General features: G+C 37.0%; 1 protein-coding gene across 12 annotated transcripts in view; it reads left to right on the top strand.

Moving 5' to 3' along the window:
• The window catches only part of UNC13B (unc-13 homolog B), a 237,719-nt gene that overhangs the window by 89,557 nt on the left and 122,418 nt on the right, over positions 1–25,744 (top strand). For all 12 annotated transcript variants that reach the window (XR_008291122.1, XM_053204957.1, XM_027039368.2 and 9 more), the window contains one exon: positions 13,505–13,562. Coding sequence is in view for 11 of the 12 variants with exons in the window: in XM_053204957.1 (XP_053060932.1) it covers positions 13,505–13,562 (58 nt within the window). In the remaining variant the exon portion in view is untranslated. The remainder of the gene's footprint in view (positions 1–13,504; positions 13,563–25,744) is intronic.

Raw genomic sequence — 25,744 nt, 5'->3', positions numbered from 1 at the left:
TATTTGTATGTGCTTTTTAGGGATGCTTAGACTATTACATTGCTTGGCCTTGTCTTATCTCGAGATAACTCTGGTACACAAAAGGAAACACAGACAACTCAGCCTGGGCCATCGGGAATGGGGGATGTTTTTGTTATTGCTCGTGGAGGAAAAAGATAAGATTTTCATTTTTGGACATTTTGGGCTGTTACAAAATTGGTCTGATTATAAGGTAGAATTTGGAATGCCAACAGATATTTCAATGGAAATGTCTGGTAAGCAACTTCATGAAAGAATGAAAGAATATGAAGCTCAGGGTGTTAGATAGGGTGAGGAGCTATTGGCATAGAGTTAGGATTCATGAACATAAAGGTAGCATTTGAAGTCCCAGGAATAGAAGAACTCACTCATGTAAAGTATGTAAAAAGTATTTTTAAAATTTTTTTATTTTAATATTTATTTTTGAGAGAGAGCGAGGGGGGGGGGGAGTGCAGAGAGAGAGGAAGACACAGAATCTGAAGCAGGCTCCAAGCTCTGAGCTATCAACACTGAGCCCATTGTGTGTGATCTCACGCACAGACCGTGAGATCATGACCTGAGCCCAAGTGGGATGCTTAATCGACTGAGCCATCCAGGTGCCTCTGTAAAAATTATTGAAGAATAACAAGGGGGAACATCAAATATAGAATATGGAAAAACAAGAGATGGAGAAGGAACTGAAGAGAGCAAGTAGAAAAAGAAAAAGGCTCATGGAACAAAGGGTAAAAGGGTTTTAAGGCAGAAATTCTTGATACTGTCAGATGTTAATGAGAACAAAGATGATGAGTAATGGAGCTGTCACATTTGGCAATTACTGACCAATATTTGTGGATTAGTTCAGGATTCCAAAATGAAGTGTTTTGATGAGTGTATTAGTTTCCTAGGGCCTCCATAGCAAAGTGCTATTAACTAGGTGGCTTACAAAAACACAAATTTATCCTCTCAATTCTGAAGGCTAGAATTCTGAAATGAAGCTATTGGCAGGGTCAGTTCCCTGCTGGACGTTCTGAGGAACTGTTCCATGACTCTCTTCTGCCTTCTGGTGGTTTTCAGTAGTTCTTGCTGTTCCTTGGTTTGAAGACACATTGATCAAATTTCTGCCTGTTGCCACTACCTCCCTGTGTGTCTCTGTGTCTCCTCACAATATGTTCTCTTTGTGCGTCTCTGTCCAAATTTACATTTATCTTGTAAGGGCAATAGTCACTGAACTAATTTGATTACATCTGCAGAACCCCATTTACAAATAAGGTCACATGCATAGGTACTGGGGATTAGGACTTCAACATATTGTTTTGAGGAACACAGTTCAACCCTCAGTGACTTAAATCACAGGTGAGAAAATGGAATTTGTGACAAGTGTCAGGGTTTTTTCTTAATTCACCTGAATCCTCTGTAGGTTGCCTACTATTTGAACTATATAATTCTTCTTATGCCCCAGCCAGTACCTCAACTTTTCTCTGTTAAAAGTTCCAATCTTTCTTCTCTCCTTGATACATGCCAAATCCACTCTGTCTTTTTCTCACTTTACCCTTTGTATTTTTTTGTTTTCCCATAGCCTGGGTGTAGAGTGGTATACATTTTCCAAACTCCTATCTTCTTTGTTGACTTAGTAAAGAAACAGGTGGCTGGGCACCTGTCTGGCTCAGTTGGTAGAGCATGTGACTCCTGATTTCAAGGTCATGAGTTCAAGTTCCATACTGGGTGTAGAAATTAGTTAAAAATAAAATCTGGAAAAACCAAAACATTGTGCTTTTGATTTTATAGGCTTTGCTGTGTGTCACTAGGCAGAATCAGATGAAGAGGTTAAAACAATAAAAAACCAAATGTAACTTCAGCAAATAGGGAGGAATTTTATAAGTTCTAAAAATGGTGGTTCTTGGCCTGCGGTTCTCAACTTCCTTTAAGATTTTTGCTTTTTGTTTCTATTCTAGGATTTGGAGTTCACTAAGTTTACTTCTTTCATCCCTCCCTATATCACCTGTTGTTAATGCTTTTAATAACTATTAAAATATAGTTCATAAAGCTCACACATTTAAAGTATAAAATTTAGTATATTCAGAGTTGTACATCCTTAGAACATTTGCATTACCCCGTAAAGAAATCCTATGCCCTTAGCCACCATACTCCCAATTCTCTCATCCTCCTTAGTCCTAGGCAAATATCTACTTTCTATCTCTATACATTGACTTATTGTGGACATTTCATATAATGGAATTATACAATACGTGGTTCTTTATGATTTTCTTCTTTCACTTAGCATAATATTTTCAAAATTTCTTCCATGTTGTGGCATGTACACACTACTTCATTCTGTTTCATTGTCAAATAATATTCCATTGTATGGTTATACTACATTTCATCCATTTATCAGTTGGTAGACAATTAGATTATTTCTACTGTTGTGGATAATGCTGCTATTAACATTGATGTACAAGTTTTTGTTTGGACATAGGTTTTCTCTTGGGTATACACCTGGGAGTAGAATTGCCAGATCAGATGGTAACTATGATTAACTGTTTTAGAAATTGCCATACTTTTTCCCAAAGTGGCTGTACCATTGTACATTCCTACCCGCAGTGTATAAGGGTTCCGTTTTCTCCACATTCTAGCTAACACTTGTTGAACATGGTCATCCTAGTAAATGTGAAGTGCTATCTTATTGTGATTGCTACTTTATTTAAAAATTTTGTTATTGAAATTTCCTAACATGAAAAGTAAGTAGAATTATTCCTCTCTTTTTGCTGTAGTGTTTTAAGACCAATCTCAGACATCATCTTGTCTCACTCACAGATATGTGAATATTTGTACATCTTTAATAGATATCGCCTTTTTTTATGTAGATGAAAAAAACCACATACCCTTCATCACATTTAACAAAAATTTGTTTTTTAATGTTTTTATTTATTTTTGAGACAGAGAGAGACAGCATGAGCAGGGGAGGGGCAGAGAGAGAGGGAGACACAGAATCCGAGTAGGCTCCAGGCTCTGAGCTGTCAGCACAGAGCCCGACACGGGGCTCGAACTCACAGACTGTGAGATCATTACCTGAGCTGAAGTCGAACGCTTAACCGATTGAGCCACCCAGGCGCCCCTAACAATAATCTCTTAATGTCATGTCCCACCTAGTAAGTTCAGATTTCCATTATTGTCTCAAAGATATATTTTCACAGTTGATTTGTTCAATTCAGGATCCAAACAAGTTGTTCACATTTGGTTATTATGTCTAGTAAATAATTTTTATTCTGTAACTTTCCCCTTCCCTCATTTATTTTATAGAATCCTGCATATTCTGGATTTGGCTGATTATATCCCCAGGGTTTTATTTACCATGTTCCTCTATCTCTGTTCTTTTAAACTAAAAATTATATCTAATAGTTCGAGGATTAGATTGAGACTTACACTGAAGTTCTTTTTCGGTAGGGAGATTGTGTCTCATCTCACTTTAGTGATATTAAAATTCAACAGTGGAGAGGCACTTACTACTTGCAGTTACTTTCACAATAAACATCATACATGTGAAAAAAATTCAACAGTGGGTTCAACTGGTGTCAGCCAGTTTTATCCATAATAAAGCTTTCCCACCAGTCTTCCCACTTGGTTTTAGCAGCAGATAATTATTATTTAATTAGGGCTTGTAAAATGATGATTTTCTAATTATATTACCCCTCGAACCTTTATTTACTATGATTTGTCTGTGAAAAAGGACTTTCTCTTACAGCTCTTTCGTTCACTTGTAATAAAATCTGTACAAGAAAAACATTCTCTTTTGTTAATTTTCTTTTTAAAAAAAAGTTTTGTTTTTTTTTTTTTTACTTTTTGAGAGAGAGGGAGAGAGACAGCGTGCGCACGTGGGAGAGGCAGAGAGAGGGAGACACAGAATCCAAAGCAGGTTCCAGGCCCTGAGCTGTCAGCATAGAGCCCGATGTGGGGCTTAAACTCATGAACTGTGAGATGGTGATGCGAGCTGAAGTTGGGTCGGATACTCACCTAAGCCACCAAGGTGCCCCTCTGTTTTCAAAATAATAGGAAACTTCTCCAGGCAATGAATGTGTTCTCTTTTTTTTAGTAGTGTATCATTATGAATTTATGGGTTTTGATATTGATTTGTTTCAATCCATTACAGTCATTATTCTTTTTGATACTAAAATCATCTGATCTTTCATTAGTGGTATCTCCTTCATGTTGGCTCCTGTGTCCTTTTTTCTGTTTTTATCATGGAAAACTTTTAAGGAGACTTAAAAGTAGTGGGAATAATAAAATGAAACCAGTACACATATTCCCAAGATTCAGTAATTATCAAGATCTTGTCATATCATTTAAAAAACACAGTGTCGAGTCTTCTTAATTCTCCGGTGTGTATTTAACAGTTCCCATCCACTGGAACCCCTTGGGTCAGAAGTACTAAGTCAAGACTGGCTTAGGGATCTATCACTTGACAGAGTTGGATTGTACCACTATTACTTTTCCTCCTCACGGACCATTAGGTTTTCACTATTATAAACGTATGCTGCAGTGAAGATCTTTGAGCCTTATTTCTGTATGTTTATGAATGAGGATTCTTTGGATATATATACCCAGGAAGTAGAATTGCTTGGTTGTGGGATATGCTCTGTTCAGCCTTACTAGATATTGCTCAATTGTTCTCCAAAATAATTGTACCAATTTATATTACATTTCCTGCTGCTTTGTATACTTACTGATACTTGCTACTACCAGATTAAAAGTATTTGCTAATCTAATGAGTGTAGAGTATTATTGTTTTAATTTGCATTTGTCTGTTTATTGGTGACATGCAGTCATTTATTCAATAAATAACTTACCAAACACTAAATACCAGTCACTGTTTTTAGATGTTTGGTAAACACCAGAGGTTGAACAAAGATCCCTGTTTTGATAGATCAAATAGGAGGAGATAGACAATAAGCAGGAAATGTAATAAATACAATAAGTATTAAAGTGTTAGAAGTGCTGTAGTGAGAAACCTATTTTCTTCATGTTGATTTTGCATTTCTTTTGTTAGTATCTATTTCTAATCATTGTGAATGGCATATTTAAAAATTACATTTTCTAATAGTTCATTGCTGTTATAAGGTAGTGCTTTGTTCATATTTTTAGTATTCATCTTATACAGCAACTTTTAAAACTTTATTTTAATTCCAGTGTGATTAACATACAGCATTATGTTAGCCTCAGGGGTACAATATAGTGATTGAACAATTCTGTGTATTACTCAGTTCTCATCACGATAAATGTACATCTTAATCCCCTTCACCTAGTTCACCCCCCTCACCTCCCCCTCTGGTAACCACCCATTTTCTATATTTAAGAGTCTGTTTTTTTGTTGTTGTTGTTTTTTGTTTTGGTCTCTTGTTTGTTACTTAAATTCCACATATGATTGAAATTATATGGTATTTGTCTTTGACTTATTTCACTTAGCATTATACTCTGTAGCTCCATCCATATTGTTCCAAATGACAAGATTTCATTCTTTTTTGTGGCTAATTAACGTTGCAATGTAAATATATACCACATCTTCTTTATCCATTCATCAATAATGGACACTTAGGTTACTTCCATAATTTGGCTGTTGTCAATAATGTTGCTATAAACGTAGGAGTGCATATATCCTTTTGAATTAGTGTTTTCACACTCTTTGGGTGAATACCGAGTAGTGAAATTACTGGGTCATATGGTAGTTCTGTTTTTAGCTTTTTGGAGAGCCTCTATACTGTATTCCACAGTGGTTATACCAGTTTGCATTCTCACCAACAGTGCACAAGGGTTTCTTTTTCTCTACATCATCACCAACCCTTGTTGTGTCTTGTCTTTTTGGTTTTAGCCATTCTGACAGGTGTGAGGTGATATCTCATTGTGGTTTTGATTTGCATTTCCTTGATGATGCTCAAGTGATGTTGAGTATTTTTTCATGTGTCTGTTGGCCATCTTTATATTGTCTTTTTCATTTGTTTTGAAATTTGAACTTTATTTTTATTTTTAATTTATTGTCAAGTTAGCTAACATGTAGTGTAGTCTTGGCTTCAGGAGTAGATTCCCATGATTCATCTCTTTCCTACAGCACCCAGTGCTCATCCCAACAAGTGTCCTCCTCAGTGCCCATCACCCATTTTCCTCAACCCTCCATCCCTATCAACTCTCAGTTCTCTGTATTTAAGAGTCTCCTATGGTTTGCCTCCCTCTCTGTTTGTAACTTATTTTTCCTTCCCTTCCCCTATGGTCTTCTGTCAAGTTTCTCAAATTCCACATCTGAGTAAATTTGTATGATATTTGTCTTTCTCTGACTGACTTATTTCACTTAGCATAATGCCCTCCAGTTCCATCCATGTTGTTGTAAATGGCAAGATTTCATTCTTTTTCATTGCCGAGTGGTATTCTATTGTATGTATATACCACGTCTTCTTTATCCATTTATCAATTGATGGACATTTGGGCTCTTCCATAATTTGGCTGTTGTTGATAGTGCTGCTATAAATATTGGGGTACATGTGCCCCCACGAATCAGCACTCCTCTTTCCTTTGGGTAAATTCCTAGTAGTGCTATTGCTGGGTCATAGGGTAATCCTATTTTTAATTTTTTGAGGAACTTTCATATTGTTCTCCAGAGTGGCTGCACCAGTTTGCATTTCCACCAACAGTGTAAGAGGGTTCCCCTTTCTCCACATCTTCTGCTTTTGGATGAAAAGTTTTGAATATATCTGTTAAGTCCATCTGGTCCAATGTGTCGTTTGGAACCATTGTTTCCTTATTGATCTTCTGCCTAGATGATATGTCCATTGATGTAAGTGGACTATTAAAGTCCCCTACAATGATGGTATTATTATCCATACATTTATTTATGTTTGTGATTAACTGATTTATATATTTGGGTGTTTCCACGTTGGAGACATAAATATTTACAATTGTTAGCTCTTGTTGATGGATAGTCCCCTTAATTACAATAGAATGCCCTTCTTCTTCTTCTCTTATTATAGTCTTTGGTTTAAAATCTAGTTTGTCTGATACAAGTATGGCTACTCTGGCTTTCTTTAGACAGCCATTAGCATGATAGATGGTTTTCCATCCCCTCATTTTTTTTTAACTTTTAATTTTTTTAAAAAATTAATTTATTTTTTAATTTACATCCAAGTTAGCATATAGTGCAACAGTGATTTCAGGAGTAGATTCCTTAATGCACCTTACCCATTTAGCCCATCCCCCTTCCCACAACCTCTCCAGCAACCTTCTGTTTGTTCTCTATATTTAAGAGTCTCTTGGGACGCCTGGGTGGCTCAGTCTGTTAAGCATCCAATTTGAGCTCAGGTCATGATCTCATGGTTCATGAGTTTGAGCCCGCATCAGGTTCTGTGCTGAGAGCTCAGAGCCTGGAGCCTGCTTTGGATTTTGTGTCTCCCTTTCTCTCTGCCCCTCCCCCACTCGGTCTCTCTCTGTTTTTCAAAAATGAATAAATGTTAAAAAAAAAAAAAAGTCTCATGTTTTGTCTCCCTCCCTGTTTTTATATTATTTTTACTTCCCTTCCCTTATGCTCATGTTTTGTATCTTAAATTCCTCATATGAGTGAAATCATATGATATTTGTGTTTCTCTGACTAATTTCGCTTAGCGTAATACCCTCTAGTTCCATCCACGTAGTTGCAAATGGCAAGATTTTATTCTTTTTAACCACCAGGTAGTATATATATATAATGGAATACTATATATATATAGTATATATATATATATATATATACTATATATATATACACACACATACTATATATATATACTATATATATACATACTATATATATATACTATATATATATATACACACACACACACCATATCTTCTTTATCCATTCATGCGTCAACCATCCCCTCACTTTCAATCTGCAGGTGTCCTCAGGTCTAAAATGAATCTCTTGTAGGCAGCCTATAGATGGATCTTGTTTTTATATCCATTTTCATACCCTGTGTCTTTTGACAGGGGCATTTAGTCCATTTACATTCAGAGTGGTTATTGAAAGATGGGGTTTAGTGTCATTGTGTTATTGGTAGATTCTTGCTTGTGGTGATGTCTCTGGTTCTTTGTAGTCTTTGCTGCTTTCCACTCCCGGAGCCTCCCTTAGGATCTCCTGCAGGGCCGGTTTAGTGGTCATGACCTCCTTTAGTTTTTGTTTGTCTGGAAAAGCCTTTATCTTTCCTTCTATTCTGAATGACAGTCTTGCTGGATAACGGATTCTTGACTGCATATTTTTCCTATTCAGCACGTTGCATATTTCCTGCCACTCCCTTCTGGCCTGCCAAATTTCAGTGGACAGGTCTGCTACTACCTTTATGTATCTGCTCTTGTTGGTTAAGGCCCCTTTGTCCCTAGCTACTTTCAGGATTCTCTTTATCTCTGCATTTTGCCAGTTTCACTATTATATGTCCTGGTATTGACCTGTTTTTGTTGATTTTGAAGGGAGTTCTCTTTGCCTTCTGAACTTGGGTGTCTGTTTCCTTCCCCAGATTAGGGAAGTTCTCAGTTGTAATTTGTTCAAATAAACCTTCTGCCCCTTTCTCTGTCTCTTCTTTTTCTGGAACTCCTATGATATGGATATTATTTTGTTTCATTGAATCACTTAGGTCTCTAAGTCTCCCCTTGTGGACTAGTAATTTATTTTCCCTCTTTTTTTCAGCTTCATCATTTTCCATAATTTCATCTTCTATTTCATCTATTCTCTCCTCTGCTTCTTCCATCCACGTCACTGCATTTGGTTTATTTTGCATCTCATTTACAACATTTCTTAATTCATTATTATGACTATTTCTTAGGTCTTTGATCTCTGCAGCAATTAGATTCTCTTCTGTCTTCTATGCTATTTTCAAGCCCAGCTATTAGTCTTATGACTATTATTCTAAATTCTTGTTCAGATATATCTGTTTTGAGCAATTCTCTGGCTGTCATTTCTTCCTGGAATTTCTTTTGAGGAGAATTCTTCCATTTAATCATTTTGGCTAGGTTTCTGTCTTTTATGTGTTTTAACAGTTTGTTGTGTGTCCTGCACCTGTAAGTACTACAATATTAAAAAGCTTTGGTTCCAAGAAAGTTGCACACTCCTGAAAACTCTGATGTTTAGCCCCTAAGGCTGTTTGCAAAGTAGAAACTAGCTTTCTCCATATTTTTCATTCCCTAGTCTGTGGTCCAGAGTGGTTTTTCTCTTGTCCAAATACAATACTACAGTTCCACAGCCTCTCTTTTTCTTCCTTTTGTCACTCTGCAGAAGGGGTTCCCCCCACTCTGTTCCTATGCTGCCGGTTTTCTCTCTCCAAATTAGCAAACATGCACCTCAGTCCCACCAAGCTGTCTTCCTCCACCTGAGTCTGTTCTCCAGGGAGGGTCCAAGTCAGGCCTGGGGGCTCCACTCAGCTACTATATGTCATCTTTGGAGAAATGTCTGTTGGTACTTTTTCCCCAGTTTTTAATTAATTTTTTTTTTTTTTTGGTGTTGAGGTGTAGAAGTTCTTTGTATGTTTTACATACTCACCTCTTACTGAATACATCATTTGCAAATATCTTCTCTTATTCAATAGGTTCATTTTGTTTTGTTGATTCTTTCCTTTGCTGTGTAGAAGGTTTTTATTATTTTTATTTTTAAAAAATAATTATTTTTTTAAAATAAGCTCTTCGAACTCATGACCTCAGGGTCAAGAGTTGCATGCTCTAGCAACTGAGCCAGCCAGGTGCCCCAGAAGCTTTTTATTTTGGTGTAGTCCTAATAGTTTATTTTTTCAGCAACTGTTAATAGTTGTACTAGTTTAGAGATTCTCTTAGATTTTTCTGTGTAACCAGTTTTGACATCTTTGAATAATAATACTTTTTAATCACTTTCTAATTCTTTATTTTTTAAAGCGTTTGAAATTTTATACATATTTTTATTAACAGAGTTTATTTTTTACAGGAGTTGTAGATTTATGGATATACTGAACATATAATACAGGGAGTTTTCTTATCACCTCTTCTCTACCCCCTCCCTGAAGTTTCCTGTTATTAACACATACATTAGTATGGTACATTTGTTACAATTAATGAACCAATTCTGATATGTTATTATAAACTTAAAAGTTAATGTTTTATTTATATTAACTAAAAATAACATGAAAAAGCCACATTTTTTCCAAGTTTGCTTAGTTTTTACCTCAATGCCTTTTCTGTTTCAAGAGCCCATCCAGGATACTGTGTTAAATTCAATTATCATGTCTCCTTAGGCTGCTCTTGTCTGGGTCATTTTCTCAGACTTTGCTTGTTTTTGATGCTCCCTTATTTTAAAAAGTTTATTGCATAAAGCATCCAGTGTAGTATTTTTTTTAAAGTTTATTTATATTGAGAGAGAGCATGTGTGTAAGTGGGGAGGGGCAGGGGGGTGGGGAGAGAATCCCAAGCAGTTTCCGCGCTGTTCTGGTAGAACCTAATATAGGTCTCAATCTCATGAACTGTGAGATAATGACCTGAGCTCAAGTCAGGAGTTGGATGGTTAACCTATTGATCCACCCAGGTGCTCTCAGTATAATTTTTAATAGTTGTAGTGAAAGTGGGGAGCCTTGTCTTTTTCCTGACCATAAGGGGAATACTTCTTAAGTCCTGAAGTATGATGTTTGCCCTAAAGTTTGATAGGTACTTTATCAGATTGAGATAATTCTATGTTTTTATTGTCTACGAATTTTTGTCATGAAAATGTAAGTCTTTTCTGCATCCATTAGACCACAAATTTTTCTTTAATCTGTTTATCATGGTGAATTATTGTAGTGAATTAATAGGTTTTCAGATATTGAACCGTCCTTGCATTTAAAGCCTACCTGGTCATGATGTATGGCCATTTATATACCAACATACATGCATACGCACATATGTACATACATATTTACATATAAATTTACAACAGTTACATATTATGGATAAATAATATGTGATGGATTTGGCTTAGTAATCTCTTTAGAATTTTTCCATGTATATTCATAACAAGATTGGATATAATTTTCTAGAACTGTATTTTTTTTTAAAATTCTGCCCCCAACATGGGGCTCAAACTCATGGCCCCCAGATGAAGAGTTGCATGCTCTACTGACTGAGCCAGCCAGGTGCCCCTCTGGTTTTTGTTTTGTTTTTGTACATAGGTATGATAGATTTTTCCTTAGTTCTCTTAATATTATTATTAAGTAGACTTCACGCCCAGCCTAGAGCCCATCATGGGGCCTAAACTCACTGCTCTGAGATCAAGACCTGAGCTAAGACCAAAACTCAGGCACTCAATTGACTGAGCTACCCAGGGGCCCAGTCTCTTAATGTTATTATTAAAAAAAATATTTTTTTTATGTTTGTTTATTTTTGAGAGAGCGAGTGAGAGTGAGCAGGGAAGGGGCAGAGACAGGGGGAGACACAGAATCTGAAGCAGGCTCCAGGCTCTGAGCTGTCTGGTACAGAGCTCAACGTGGGGCTCAAGATAAGGAACTGTGAGATCATGACATGAACTGAAGTCGGGTACTTAACTGACTGAGCCACTGAGGCACCCCATATTATTATTATTTGAAAGTTTATTTATTTTGAGAGAGTATGTGCTTGTGAGTGGGGGAGGGGCAGAGAGGAAGAGAGAGAATCCCAGGCAGGCTCTGTGCTGTCAGTGCAGAGTCTGATGCAGGACTTGATCTCACAAACTGTAAGATCATGACCTGCACCAAAATCAAAAGTCCAATGCTTAACCAAATGAGCCATTTAGGTGCCCCCTTAATATTATTAATTAAGCTTTAGTTGGTCTTTATCTTTCTGCTTTGGGCTTGGAGGAGATTCCTGAAATAGGTCTTTTGAAAATATCTACTCTCCCCTCTTAGATCTCAGTTCTTCTAGTTTAATATTAAAAGCTTTAGAATGTGATTAGAATTCAGTTGGTAGATCATGAGACTCTTAATCCCAGGGTTGTGAATTCAAGGCCCATGTTGGGCATGGAGCCTTCTTAAAAAAAATGAAAAATTAAAATTACAGAATTTTCTTACTATTAGATCTATGTACTGCCTACCAAATCATCATCATTTGTAGTGGTTCTTATTTATAAGCAAGTCCCCTTGTTACTTTGGAGTGGTGGGTTGCTTAACCTTCAAGAATTTGTGAGCATTTTTATGATTGGCAGTTTTACTATTACTATTAAATTGTTTAAGTTGTGCTTGACTTCTGATTATTCCCTATTGGAAGCAATAATGGCAGTGTCTCCCTCTGATATTTGTATCATAGTTTATTGCTTATAAAATACTTTCATATAATAGTATATTTATGTACAAAAAGTGTTTTGTATTTTGGATCCAACTACTTGAAATGCCCTTTACCACTAATACTTCTATGTAAGTTGCTGTAAACTTTTGTCTGGATTATTGCAGACAAAATTAGTCTTTGCCTCTTGTTCCCTATGGTTCACCTCACACAGCAGCCAGAAGGATTTTTAGAGTGTAATCGAGTCCTATCCCTCTTGTGTTTAAAATTATAAGTGGCTTCCCAACACATTAAAGTCCAAACTCCTTACCATATTACACAAACTTTAAGACTTTCATACATGAGGGTTACTCAAGAAATACCTGTTGAATGAATGACTCATATGTTGGCGATGTTAGAGAGCTCTGTCTTGCCCAGTACGCCAGAGCATAGTAATTAGTAGCAGAGTCAGGATGAGAACTTCAGATGTTCTATTTGCAAATTGTTGGACCAAATTATATCTTTTGAATCGAATCCTCCAGTAGGCTCTGAAGCAAACTATTCTGTTTTTCAGACTATATACCTGTGTTAACTTGTTTATGCCTTTCTCTCCTTGTTTTGCCTTTACAAACCCTGCCCATCCTCAAGACTTGCATTTAGTTCTCCCTTTTATAGAACCTTTTTTTTTTTTTTTTTTTTTAATGACTTCAGTACTCTGTTTTTTCTGATTGTGATGGTGGTGTTGGCTTGGGGAAGCTAGAATGTAAGTGGGAAGGGGACTCTAGTAGGTATTAGGTGTTGCTTTACATGCTGAAATATGTAATTCCACTTTCCACATGACCTTGTGAGGGAAAAAACACATTTTTAAAGATGAGAAAACTCAGTTTCAGAGAGGTTTTCAGTTCTCTCACCCAAATGGGGAAATCTGTACATTAGCCATAAGCCCTCTAAGGCTTCTAAACTAAGCCTTCTACAGCTGCTTGGCAGAGCATGTGCATACCCAGGTGCCCGAGGTCAGAACAGCCTTCTGCTATCCTGCTTTAGCCTGTTACATTGGACCAGTCGCATATTTCATAGTCTGGCCTATATGTCAGGATCACACGGGGAAATCAGGATGATCTGTTTCTGTTCAATAAAAATTTGACTTTAGTCAAATGCTAAACTTTTTTAGATGTAGCTGTGATTGTTTTTGTTCATTTGTTTGTTTTGATTTTTTTTCCTGCTTTACTTGGGCCTCTTACCTGTTTTTTTTCTTTCTCCTTTCTGCTTCTAGTATTATATTCAAGAAGAAAGCCAGAGGAAGCCATTACCCACTGCTGCCGCCCAGTGTTGTAAGTGAGAAACTTGTCTCTGAATCTCCTTAATCACAGCTGTCAGTTCTCCAAACATGGATTTTTTTTTTTTTTTTTAATTGGGGAGGGTGGAGAAGTGATGTGTGTAAACAGAAGATATTCTGGAAGCACACATATTCAGGCCTATATCTTCAATGGTTATCTGACCATTGGCTTTAGGAAGAGTCCTTTTGATTATGTGTGGCTATAGGCAGGGCATTGGTGCTCATCTTTTAATCTCCATTTGCAAGATTTTACCCCTGGAGGAATGATTTTTCCCATTTTGTCTCCTTTATCTGTTACTGTTCTTTAAAGCTCAGTTTAAATGTCATCACCCCTGGGAATTCTTCTTGCCATTTCCTCCTTCCCCCATGTCTTGCTTAGGTGTCTCACCTCTCCTTTCGGAGTACTCTGTGCACACATCCATCATATAACCCATTATATACTGTAATTTATGTTTATTTCTTTGACAACACAGTTTTTTTTTTGACAACACGGTTTTTAAAGGCATAGACATTATTCTATTTTATATTCCTAGCCTCTTTCTCCATACCTGATACATAGTATAGTAAACCTCAATAAAGTTTGATAAACAATTGAATGAGAGAACTTGTCATTTCTCTTGAGATTAATTTACCCAGACTACGAAGATTCATTCTTGAAATGAGACCTGCATTGGCTACCTTTTCAGTTTCTCTCAAAATAGCTTGAGGAAACACTAAAGGACTGACTTGGAGTCTATTCTCTTTCAGTTTTCAACCTCTGGGGGGTGTGTGTGTGTGTGTGTTGTGCTTCTTTTGTGTTACTGTAGTTTTTTTCTGAACCAGATGCCAAACTCTTAACAACTCCTGGTTGAAAGCAGTGGTTATAGTAATATTTCTAATAAGAAAAACCATACTAAGTAACATATTTTGAGGTCTTAGAGTATGCCAGATGCTGCTATAAGAGCTAAAATGTACTAACTTATTTAATCTTCACAATAACCCTAAGACATAGGTTTTTACTGTTGTCCCATTTCAGATTAGGAATTACATACCCAAAAATACACATATTTTCTGAATCATTTGGATATAATCTTCAGACTTCGTGACACATCAGCATTGTATCTTCTTAGAGCTAGGACAGTCTATATAACCAGAATACCATGATTAGAATCAAGAAATTTAACACTCACACAATAATATTATCTAATATATAGTGCAAATTAAGAATTCCACTGTTGTCCCCCAAATATTTTTATAGCTGTTCCCCGCACCCCCCCCACACACTGTATGATCCAGTCAAAAATCACACATTTTATTTGGTTGTCCTGATTCTTTAATATCCATTAATAATCATAAAAAATAATTTTTTGCTTTTTTAGTTGTTTATATTACTGGTATTTTTTTTCCAATTAGAAAATCATTTGATTCACCAGTTGAATTTTTGAAAGTTTATCCTAAGTAATTGAGAAGGGGACAAAGATTTGTGTACAAAAATATTGATTATGAAATTATTTAAATAACAAAACTTGAAAATGACTATAGTTAAACAGTAAATGATCATAAGATTGAATATTATGCATTTATTTAAAATTATGCTTTGAATAATAAAAGGACATTTTAATGAAAGTTTAAGTTAAAAAGTATGTAAAATTGGGGTGTCTGGATGACTCAGATGGAACAACATGTGACTCTTGATCTCGGAGTTGTGAGTTCAAGTCCCATGTTGGGTGTAGAAGTGACTTGAAAATAAAATCTAAAAAAAACAGTATATAAAACTTTGTGTGTATGTGTAATTTAAGGCTTCTTGCTATGGATTGAATTGCACATTACCAAAATTCATACATTGAAGCCCTAGCTCCTGTATGACTCTCTTTGGAGATTGGGCCTCTGAGGAGGTGATAAAGGTTAATGGGATCATAAGAATGAGGCCCTAATCTGATAGAGTCTGTACCCTTATAAGAGAAAAGGGCAACAGAGCTCTCTGTGTGAGGACATAAGAAGCTGGCTATCTGCTAGCTGGGAAGAGAACCTTCACTAGGAATCAAATCATCTGGCACCTTGATCTTGGACTTCCCAACCTCCAAAACTGGAATACAAATTTCTGTTAAGTCTACCCATTCTATGGTATTTTGTTATGGCAGCCTGAGCAGGTTAATAGAGATATTGGTTCCTAAAGGTGGGGTGCTGCTGTAAACAAATACCTAAAAATGAAGAAGTGGCTTTGGAACTGGGAGATGGTAAAACCTGGAAGAATTTTCCAGCGCTTACTAGAAAAAGGCAAGATTGCTGTGAAGGGACTGTTGGCAGAAATAAGGATATCGAAGGCCATTCTGGAGTAGTCTCAGATGGAAGTAAGGAACAGTTTATTGGAAACTGGAAGAAAGGCAATCCTGGTTACAAACTGGCAATAAACTTGGCTAAATTGTTGTGTTTGTGAAAGATAAAAATTTGTAAGGGGATTTCTAAGCAAAGTATTGAAGATGTGGCTTGGGTCTTGCTTACTGCCTATAGTAAAATGAGAGAGGAGAGAGTTGAATTGAAGAAGGAATTGTTAAGTAAAAAGGAACCATAATTTAGTTCCTTAGCCAATTTGTATTGTAAAAAATGAGAAAGTTTGTTTTGAAGAGAACAATAAAGAGATCGTGGGTTTGGTCTATGGATTAACCAGCAAACTCAGCAGAATCTAGAAGTAGAAATGGGATATCAGCAGAGACACTGCCAGTTTCAATTAACTGGGACGAAGAAAGAGGGAGGCAGTGAAGACTTAGACTTCTTGGATTCTATAGGATCAGACCATGGTGTTGTTTGGCTGTGAACATGTGCTTTTTCTTGAGGAAAGGGAAGAATGACCTGGAAGGTGATTGATTCAGAGATTATCAGGGCTGCCACTCTCAGCACAGGCCCAAAGGGCAATTAATGCTGTTTCCTTGTGTTTCAGAGGGATAGAGCAATGCAGAAAGCCATGGGGCAGGGCTATCCTTTAGAGCTGTGGAAGTGCTGCCACCCCAGTGGGATGTCAAAACAAAGAGAATTATTCTACAGCCTTAAGATCTAATATAATTTGTCTTGCTAGGTTTTGGACTTACTTGGGATCCATTACCTTTTCCATCTTTCCTTTTTCTTTCTTGTAGAATGGGAATCTCTCTCTTATGCATGCCCACCATTGTATTTTGGGAACACAGAACTTGTTTGGTTTCACAGGTTCATAGCTGGAGAGGAGTTTTGCCTCAGGATGAATCATACGTGGAGTCTCATTTGTATCTACTTAGTTGATATTTACGTGATACTTTGGACTTTGGACTTTAGACTTTAGAGTTGGAGTTAAGACTTGTGGGGCTGATGGGATGGAAAAAATGTATTTTGCATGCAATAGAGACATGAATTTGGGGGGTTCAGAGGTGGAATGCTGTGGGCTGAATTGTGTTCCCCCAGTGTGATTGTATTTGGAGATAGAACATGTGAGAAGATGTTAAATGAAGTCATTGGGGGGCCTTAATCTAATAGGGCTGGTGCCCTTTTAAAAAGAGGAAGAGACACCACAGCTCTCTCTGCTATGTGAGGACACAGAAAGAAGGTGGCCATTTGCAAGGTAGGAGAGGTCTCACTAGAAATCAAACCCTCCAGAACCTTGATCTTTGACTTTTCAGCCTCCAGAAACTGTGAGAAAATAAGTTTCTACTGTTTAAGCAGCTAGTTTATGACATTTTGTTATGGCAGCCCAAGCAGATTAATACATGTATATAAATGTATTTATACAATTAGAGTGAAAATATCTGGAAATAGAAGCACCAGAATATTAATCAAATTTGTTTCTGATATGGGGAATTGACTTTTTTTTTTTATTCTTCTAGTTTTAATGTAAAAGAAATCAATGTGTAGTTCCAAATGAAATCCTAGCAGGGATTATTTTGAAGGATTATTTTGAAGGATTCAAAAACTTAACTATAACACTTATATGGTACTATTTTTTTTCTTCTTCTTTTAATTTAGTATAATTAACACACAGTACTATGTTAGTTTCAGGTATACAGTATAGTGATTCAGCAATCCTTTATATTACTCAGTGCTCATCATGATAAGTGTATTCTTAATGTCCTTTACTTGTTTCACCTCTTTCCCTACCTCCACCCCTCTGGTAACCACCAGTTTGTCCTCTGCATTTAAGAATCCGTTTTTTGTTTGTCTCTTTTTCTTGGTTCATTTTGTTTTTTAAATTCCATATATGAGTAAAATCATATGGCATTTGTCTTTCTCTGACTGACTTATTTCACTCAGCATTATATCCTCTAGATCCATCCATGTTAATGCAAATGGCAAGATTTCATTCCTTTTTATGACTGAGTAATATCCCATTATGTTTGTGTACCACATCTTCTTTATTCATCTATGGGATTATGACTTAAAAAAATTTTTTTTTATGTTTATTTTTGAGAAAGAGAGAGGGAGGGAGGGAGGGTGGGGCAGAGAGAGAGGGAGACACAGAATCTGAAGCGGGCTGTAGGCTCTGAGCTGTCAGCACAGAGCCCGACTTGGGGCTCGAACTCGTGAACCGTGAGGTCATGACCTGAGCTGAAGTTGGATGCTTAACTGACTGAGCCACACAGGCACCCCTGGGATTATGACTTTTTAATCCCCTTTTGCACCTTACATTTTCTAAGTATATTTAACGATGTACCACCATTTTTTTTTTTTTTTTTTTAAGTAATCACTGCACCCAATGTGGGGTTTGAACTCATGACCCTGAGATCAGGAGACACATACTCTGACTGAGCTAGCCAGGTGCCTCCAACAATGTACTACTTTTAATAGGTAAGATTTATTAAGAGTAATGGAATAATTGAGTCATTGTTCTAGATCTGGGTTTGCTCCTATCTCTCTGAGTGACTTTAGAAGTCTTTTTACTGTCTACTTCAGTTTCTTGATGTATAGAAGGGGAGAGTTGGTCTAAATGGTTTCTAGGTTTCTTTTAGCTGTTGTATCATATGACCCTATAACTTCCTAGTCCTGAGATGCCTTCACATGGATGGTCCTGCACTATCCTTTCTTTCAGGGTCAGTTATCTGCAGTTACTTTTGAGATGTCTTCAGAATATTTTCAGAAATGACTGCTCCTCTAAAGGAGCCTTTAGTCTTCACTTTGATTTGAAGGTTTCTCTGGTCCCAATTATTTGGATCTACTCTTAAAAGTGATAGAATTATTTAGAACTATTGGGGTAAACTATATACTTCCCAGTGTTTTCTTTGGGGGCAAACCTTTCTGATGGTGAATTTAATATCCAGTAATAACATTCTGCTCGCACTTTTATCTTAGGATGTTTTAGTCTCCTTTGGTAACTGTGATATATGATATATTAGAAGGTAATTATTATATACCTATGTTTTTTATCCCATCTATTATTGCCAGTTCAAGCAACTAGGCTGTCTTGTGCCCATTACTTCAGGGACAGATATGGAAGGCAAAGAGCAGAATAAATGGTCTTCTTGGCTTTAGTTTCCTAAAAGCTAGAAAGAGAATATTCTGGAGAATGTGCAAAATGTTTTAGATGAATATTATAGGAGGAAGGAGAGCTTCACTCTAGTCTGCCTATTTCTGACTAAGGAAAGATTTTCTTGATTTGAGTGACAGGAGAGAGATGCAAGGAAAATGAAAGATAGTCACCAGAGTAGGCATATTGGGACTTCGTCTTACATTCTGGGTTAGAGTTCTGGTTAACAGTAGGACCCCAAAGAGGGAATGGCTTGGGGTGCTTGGCTAACTCAGTTGGTGGAACATGTGACTCTTGATCTCAGGGTCATGAGTTCAAGCCCCCAAGTTGGGCATAGAGCTTACATGAACAAAACAAACAAACAAAAAAGGAAATGGCTCGGTGCTGTGTTTAGGCAGATGGGCCATCATGGAGATTTTTGTGTTCCAGTAAGTTGCACATGCTGTGAATGAATCCTAGGCTCTCTAGAAGTAGCAAAGTGGGACTCTGGTCCTAGTGGAGCCACTTGGGCAGGATTAAGAGAAGTCTTAGAAGTGTTCTCTGTAGGGGTGCCTGGGTGGCTTAGTCTGTTAAGCATCTGACTTCAGCTCAGGTCATGATCTCATGGCTCATGGGTGTAAGCCCCAAGTCAGGCTCTGTGCTGACAGCTCGGAGCCTGGATCCTGCTTCAGATTTTGTCTCCCTCTCTCTGTACCTCCCCTGCTTGCACTCTTTCTCTCTCAAAAAATAAACAAACATTAAAAAAATTAAAAAAAAAAGTGTTCTCTGTGTACCAATGATCAAGAACTAGAGAAGATCTAGGATATTTCAGTGAATGCCAGTATACAAAGACATATCTGTGCCATAAGCAGTTACTTAACTGCAGTGTCTTATTTTCACACTAAGTCAGTTGTTAGGATTGGTGGCAGACACCCTCAGATGCATGTTTTTTGCATGCTTGAACCTCCTGCTTACTTTTGCAGGTCTTATGTACATGGCAGCTTTTTCATATTTGAGTAATTTTCGATTTATTGAGATATTCTGAGGCTGTGCAATTTGGTCTGCATATTAGATACAAATCTCATGTGCAACAAATGGTATAATGTGAATATTTACCTTAGCCACAGGGCTAAACATAATAGGAAGTTGGTGTGGAGAGAGAAACTGGTTTATTCCTTCTCCAAATGTGTTTAAAATTTCTGTGATATTCAAACTTCATTCTTTAGTAAGGATATTTCTACCTGTGTCTTGTCAAAGAATGAAGCAGCACACCATGTTGTCACACAAAACAGTTTTAGGACTACTAAGTTCTACAACTTTCTGCTATTTTCAATTTTTATACATGTCTGGCTGTTACAATCCCCGCCCCCCTCCCCGCTATATTATCAATGATGGTATTGCTGGCTGCAATTGAGAAGTGAATCAAAAAGTGATTTAGTATCTGGCAAGGATTTGATGAGATGATTACTCACATACTCTGCTAGGGTGTCTAAATTAGCACAACCTTTCTAACTCAGTAATTTTACTTCTAGGAGATATTCAAGGAAAGTAACTTGATGCAAAGGAACATTTATGTTTAGATTTTAATTATAGTGGAGAAAAAATGCAAAAATATTGGAAGAATGGATAATTGTGGCATCTCCATGTAATGGAGTACTATGCTTTTAAATAGTTTAAGATACAGCAGACATTTATGTGAATAAGTTTTAAAAAGGATTCTTAGGTAATTAAATAATATGATCTCAATTATCTAAAAAATTGTTTACACATAAACATAGGAAAAAAACTTCCAAGGAAATACAGCTCTGATAGTGGCTCTGAGTGGTAGGAATATAGGAAAGTTTTATTTTTGTTTTTATTTTTTTTGTACTTGAGGATTTTCTCCAAATGCATTTGGTGTATGATAATTACGGAAACAATAAGTATTAAAAATGGTCCCAGGCCTGACAATGTGGATTTGCCACATTGTCAATTTGCCAATGACTGGACTTGCCAGTCATGTAGATTTACTTTTTCAGTTTGGATTTGAGACTCTATTGAACAATAGTTGGTTGTTGAGGTTGACACATTTTAGTTTAATAATACCAGTGATTTCTTGATTGAGAGTGCTAAGTGGTTCTTAAAGTTTCAATGTCTCTTTTATTGGTGATATCCCTAAGGTCTCTCCTAATCAGTTACTATATCTGAAATAAAAAGGGTTTGGGGTCTATTATTTTTATTTGTACTAGGACCTTGAAGATGGCTTGAAGTTTTGAGATATAGCCCACCATTGGTGTTTCAGAGATTTCTCTGATTGTCTGTGAAGGGTGTGTTTCACTGGTCTTGTTACAGTATTTATTATAAATAGTGACATATCATATTATAAACCAAAATTCCCTGGGAATGAATCAGTCTTTTAAATTAGTAAAATAAGGCATAACTCAACATATTGTTTAAAATTTTTCTTAAAGTATGATTCAGAAGAGTTGGGTGTGAGTCACGTCCATAAATACCAGTGACCAAACATTGAGAAGTATTGTCAGTTAATACGCAGGTTGGCTACCAAGTGGTGACATCTTACTTGACTACCACTAACTGCAAAAGGATTTTTTTTTTACCAACATATCCAAAAGAGACATGTTTGTATAAAATGACTTACCCTTCAACTTTTTGTTATATTTGCTGATCTATCATGCTGATATTATTGATTCTTTGACAGGAAGCTAGAGGTGTTCAGTGTTTCCCACTACTGTTAAGCCATCATATCTGACATGCATATATCTACTCTGTACTACATTCACATAATCCTCTTATATACCCCTATTGTTCTCGGTTTCCATCTAAAATTGTCTACTGCCATGCTATGGCTTTTTTTCTAATATTCTATCTTTTGAGGGAGGCAGAGAAATGGGCCATTCTATACATGTAACCAGTTATTCCCCATCTGGAAGATTAGATTCCTGTGCACTGTACAGATGATAGTATAATTCTTTGACCAAAATCAACCAAACACAAAACTCTGAGCAGATACTGCCAATGTTGCTCTTAATCCTATTTCTCCACCTACCATAAACAAGACTAACTTTAAGTTTATGGGGTATTATGGTTACCTCCTGATAGGGGCCAGGACTTGTTTTCCTAGTCAGGAGATGGTGGATTCTAGTAGCCAGGAAATTTTATCTGTTTCTGATTAAGAATCCCTTTCTTCCATTTTGGACCCACCCCGTGCCAGAAGGAGTGGACCCAATTGGCAAGTACATACTGCATCAAGGTATGATCATATAGACTATGAGACTACCACTCCAGCATTTTATTTATTTATTTTTAAATGTTTATTTTATATTTTTGAGAGAGAGAGAGAGGCAGAAAGAGGGGGAGAGCGAGAATCCCAAGCAGGCTCTGTGCTGTCAGCACAGAGCCCGACATGGGGCTTGATCTCACAAACCATGAGATCACGACCTGAGCTGAAAACAAGAGTCAGATGCTTAACTGACTAACCCACCCAGGTGCCCCATCACCCCCAGTATTTTATACCAGAGGACACCAACTTGAGAGGACTTGGCATTTCCTGACCATCAGAGCTAACCACTTTGCACAGCTCTAGATAAAAAGGAAGCTTGGCTGGCATCAGATCCTGTGGCCTATTCTCCAGTAATTTTCTTTCCTGTATTACTATTTCCAGATGAGGATAGCCACCATGCTGATAGCCCCTGCCTATCAGGAGACCTAATTCTTAGAGAACTTTGTGGCTTCACAGTCTGAACTAGGGCTAGCATCCTTGTAGGAGTATATACTGGATGAATCCATTTTCCAACAGTGTCTTGAAGAGATCTAGAATCCCTCACTGTAACTTTTGAAGCGACAGAAAACACCGTGTCCTCTATATCCTTTTGCAGTCAGTGCTATGTTGCTATTGCATGGCAGTCACCTTCAAACCATTCTATGATCTACTAGGACTTTTGATAGCCTTCTTAAACAGTTCCCTGCCCTGAAATTGGGTAATAGGTACCCAAGATAGTCCTGGGAGACCTGAGAAATTACTGAACTCTTGTATCCCAGGTTCCTCAGGGACACTGTCACCTTGGATTTAATTACAAATATGTCCACTCCTCAAAGCCATAATACTTACACTGTCATTTAAATTCAAGTCCTGTTAAGTGGGCTATGTAGTCCCTGTACCAGCTGGCTTTTAGCTCCATCCATTGTAGTGCAACCTCATAAAAGAGATGTTCTAGCTCCTTAACTTTCCTAGTCACTTTTTGTCATAATGTGGCTTTAAGTACATGACATGAATTTTGAGGGTTCTGTTCAATGCCCTCAATGTCAAAATTTGGTCTCATTAAAAGTTGTGCAGTGTATTGCTTTCCTTGTTATAAATCTTGGTGGCCACTTTGCATGGTATTGTGAAGAAAGCAGACCAGAGTTTTTTTTATTTTTGTATTTTTTGTATTTTTTTGTTCAGGTCTTCCCAGCATTTATCTTCTTTTGTGTCACTTCTTAGGGAGTGGGTGAGCTGGGGATAAAACCTTGGTCCGTTTGTCTCTTAAGGCCCATGTTCTTTTGACTCTACCACCCTTCGATGGCAAAAATCTCATAGGATATAATTTGTTCAGAAAAATATGCTTTTCTTATTTGCCTTTTGCCTTTTGTGTTATTTTTAAATTAATTCACTTATTAAATAGAAAACATACATAATGGCACACAAACTTTAAAATATTAAAGAGAATACAGTAGAAGGTCTTTCTTCTATTTCTATACCCAGATACTTGGGTCCTCTCCTCAGAAGCAGTCATCATTAGCAGTTTCTTATTAATCATTTGAGAGGTTTTACACTTGTCCAAACATATGTGTATATATATCAGAGATACCTTTTGATTATTTTTTCCATCCTTTGAATTGGTCTTAGAGTACCATATATTACAGTGAAATATTCACAGCTGATTATAGTTCAGATTTGACTACCCCTTCATCAGTGTCCCTTTTGGGTTCTTACTATGTTTTAAAAATTTATTGAAGCCATAGGGAATAGATTATTTCTTGAGTTGCTTCCCATGGCAAAGGTCTGTTTCCCTGAAATTCTGGCCTTGAATACACTAGGAATGTTTCCTCTGTCCTCATTCACCCTGCTAGATTGAATTTCACACATTTGTTACTGAGTTAAGAAATTCTGGCAGTTTATATCCAGATAATGTGTTAGAATTCAAATTTGTGAGGGAAACTTTGTGGTTATTTTGCAGGGTGTTGCGAAGAATTGTCATTCCCCTGCCCCAACATACTAAATTAGTCCCCTTTTTAGTTTAAACTTTAAAAAACAACAACAAAACCTTAGACATGCATGTAACATCTTCACTGTAAAAATCTTTGATTAAGAAACGTATACTATAGAAAGTGATAGTTGTCTGTAATACTCCCTCTCCAGTCTACTCCAAGATAACTACTTTTCATAGTTTGGTGTATACTCTTCCAACATCTCTTTTTCTTTTCTTTTTCTCTTTCTCTTTCTCTTTCTCTTTCTCTTTCTCTTTCTCTTTCTCTTTCTCTTTTTCTTTTTCTTTTCTTTATATGTTTGGTTATTTTGAAAAAGAGTGTGTGTGAGTTGTGGGGCACAGAAAGAAAGGGAGACAGAATCCCAAGCAGTTTCCATGAGGTCAGCAGGGAGCCAGACACAGGGCTTGATCTCAGGAACCATGAGATCATGACCTGAGCCGAAATCAAGAGTCAGACGCTAAACTGACTCAGCCACTCAGGCGCTCCTACTCTTGCAACATCTTAATTTTGTTTTGTTTTGTTTTGTTTTAATATGTTTGTTTATTTTGACAGAGCGAGAGAGAGAGAGAGAGAGGGCGCACAAGCAGAGGAGGGGCAGAGAGCAAAGGAAAGAGAGAGAATCCCAAGCAGGCTCTATGCTGTCAGCACAGAGCTTGACACAGGGCTCAAACTCACAAACCCTGAGATCATAACCTGAGCCTAAATCAACAGTTGGTTCTTAACCGACTGAACCACCATGTGCCCTTTAATTTTTCTTTTTAAAAAATAAGTTAAATTTTTAAAAATGTTTATCTTGAGAGAGATAGACAATGCGAGCAGGGGAGGGATAGAAAGAGGGAGACACAATATCTGAAGCATACTCCAGGTTCTGAGCTGTCAGCACAGAGCACGATGTGGGGCTGAAACTTAAAAACTGTGAGATCATGACCTGAGCCGAAGTGGGACACTTAACCACTGAGCCACCCTGGAGCCCCCAAATATAAGTTAAATTTTAATTTTGCAGTATTTGAATATGTGAAAGAATGCTTGTAACATATTTGAGTTTTGGAGAGGAATAATGGAAATAATACCCATGAGCCCACCACCCATCATTATCTTTTAGTAGAGTTTAGTGTACTGTACTCTAAATGTTTTCTTAGACTTACCTTTGCTTCCTAAGTGATAGGATTTTTTTCCCCCACTAGACTGGTGAATTGCAGGAGTAAGGACTTAGTCTGTTCAGCCATATCTCACTGTCTGATGTGTCAGGTCCCAAAGAGTGAAGCCTGGTTTTTGGCCTCTGAGAGACCTCAGCCCATCTGGATTTTGAGGGAAAGGATTTTCTGGAGAAAAAGCAAGAAAAATGATTATTATTGAAAAAGAGTGTAATTTGCAGTGTTTGTTGGGATTATTCTTTTTCTTTGGGTCAAAAATTTACTCTCTTCAGAGTGTGTCGATTTCCTAGGATGATTCTGTAATTAAGACTGATTTAGACTCATAATCAGGTA

Source organism: Acinonyx jubatus, chromosome D4 (assembly GCF_027475565.1).
Source record: "Acinonyx jubatus isolate Ajub_Pintada_27869175 chromosome D4, VMU_Ajub_asm_v1.0, whole genome shotgun sequence".
Lineage (NCBI taxonomy): Eukaryota > Metazoa > Chordata > Mammalia > Carnivora > Felidae > Acinonyx > Acinonyx jubatus.
The sequence above is the reverse complement of the archived record's forward strand: the minus strand, read 5'-3'. Positions and strand labels throughout refer to the sequence as shown.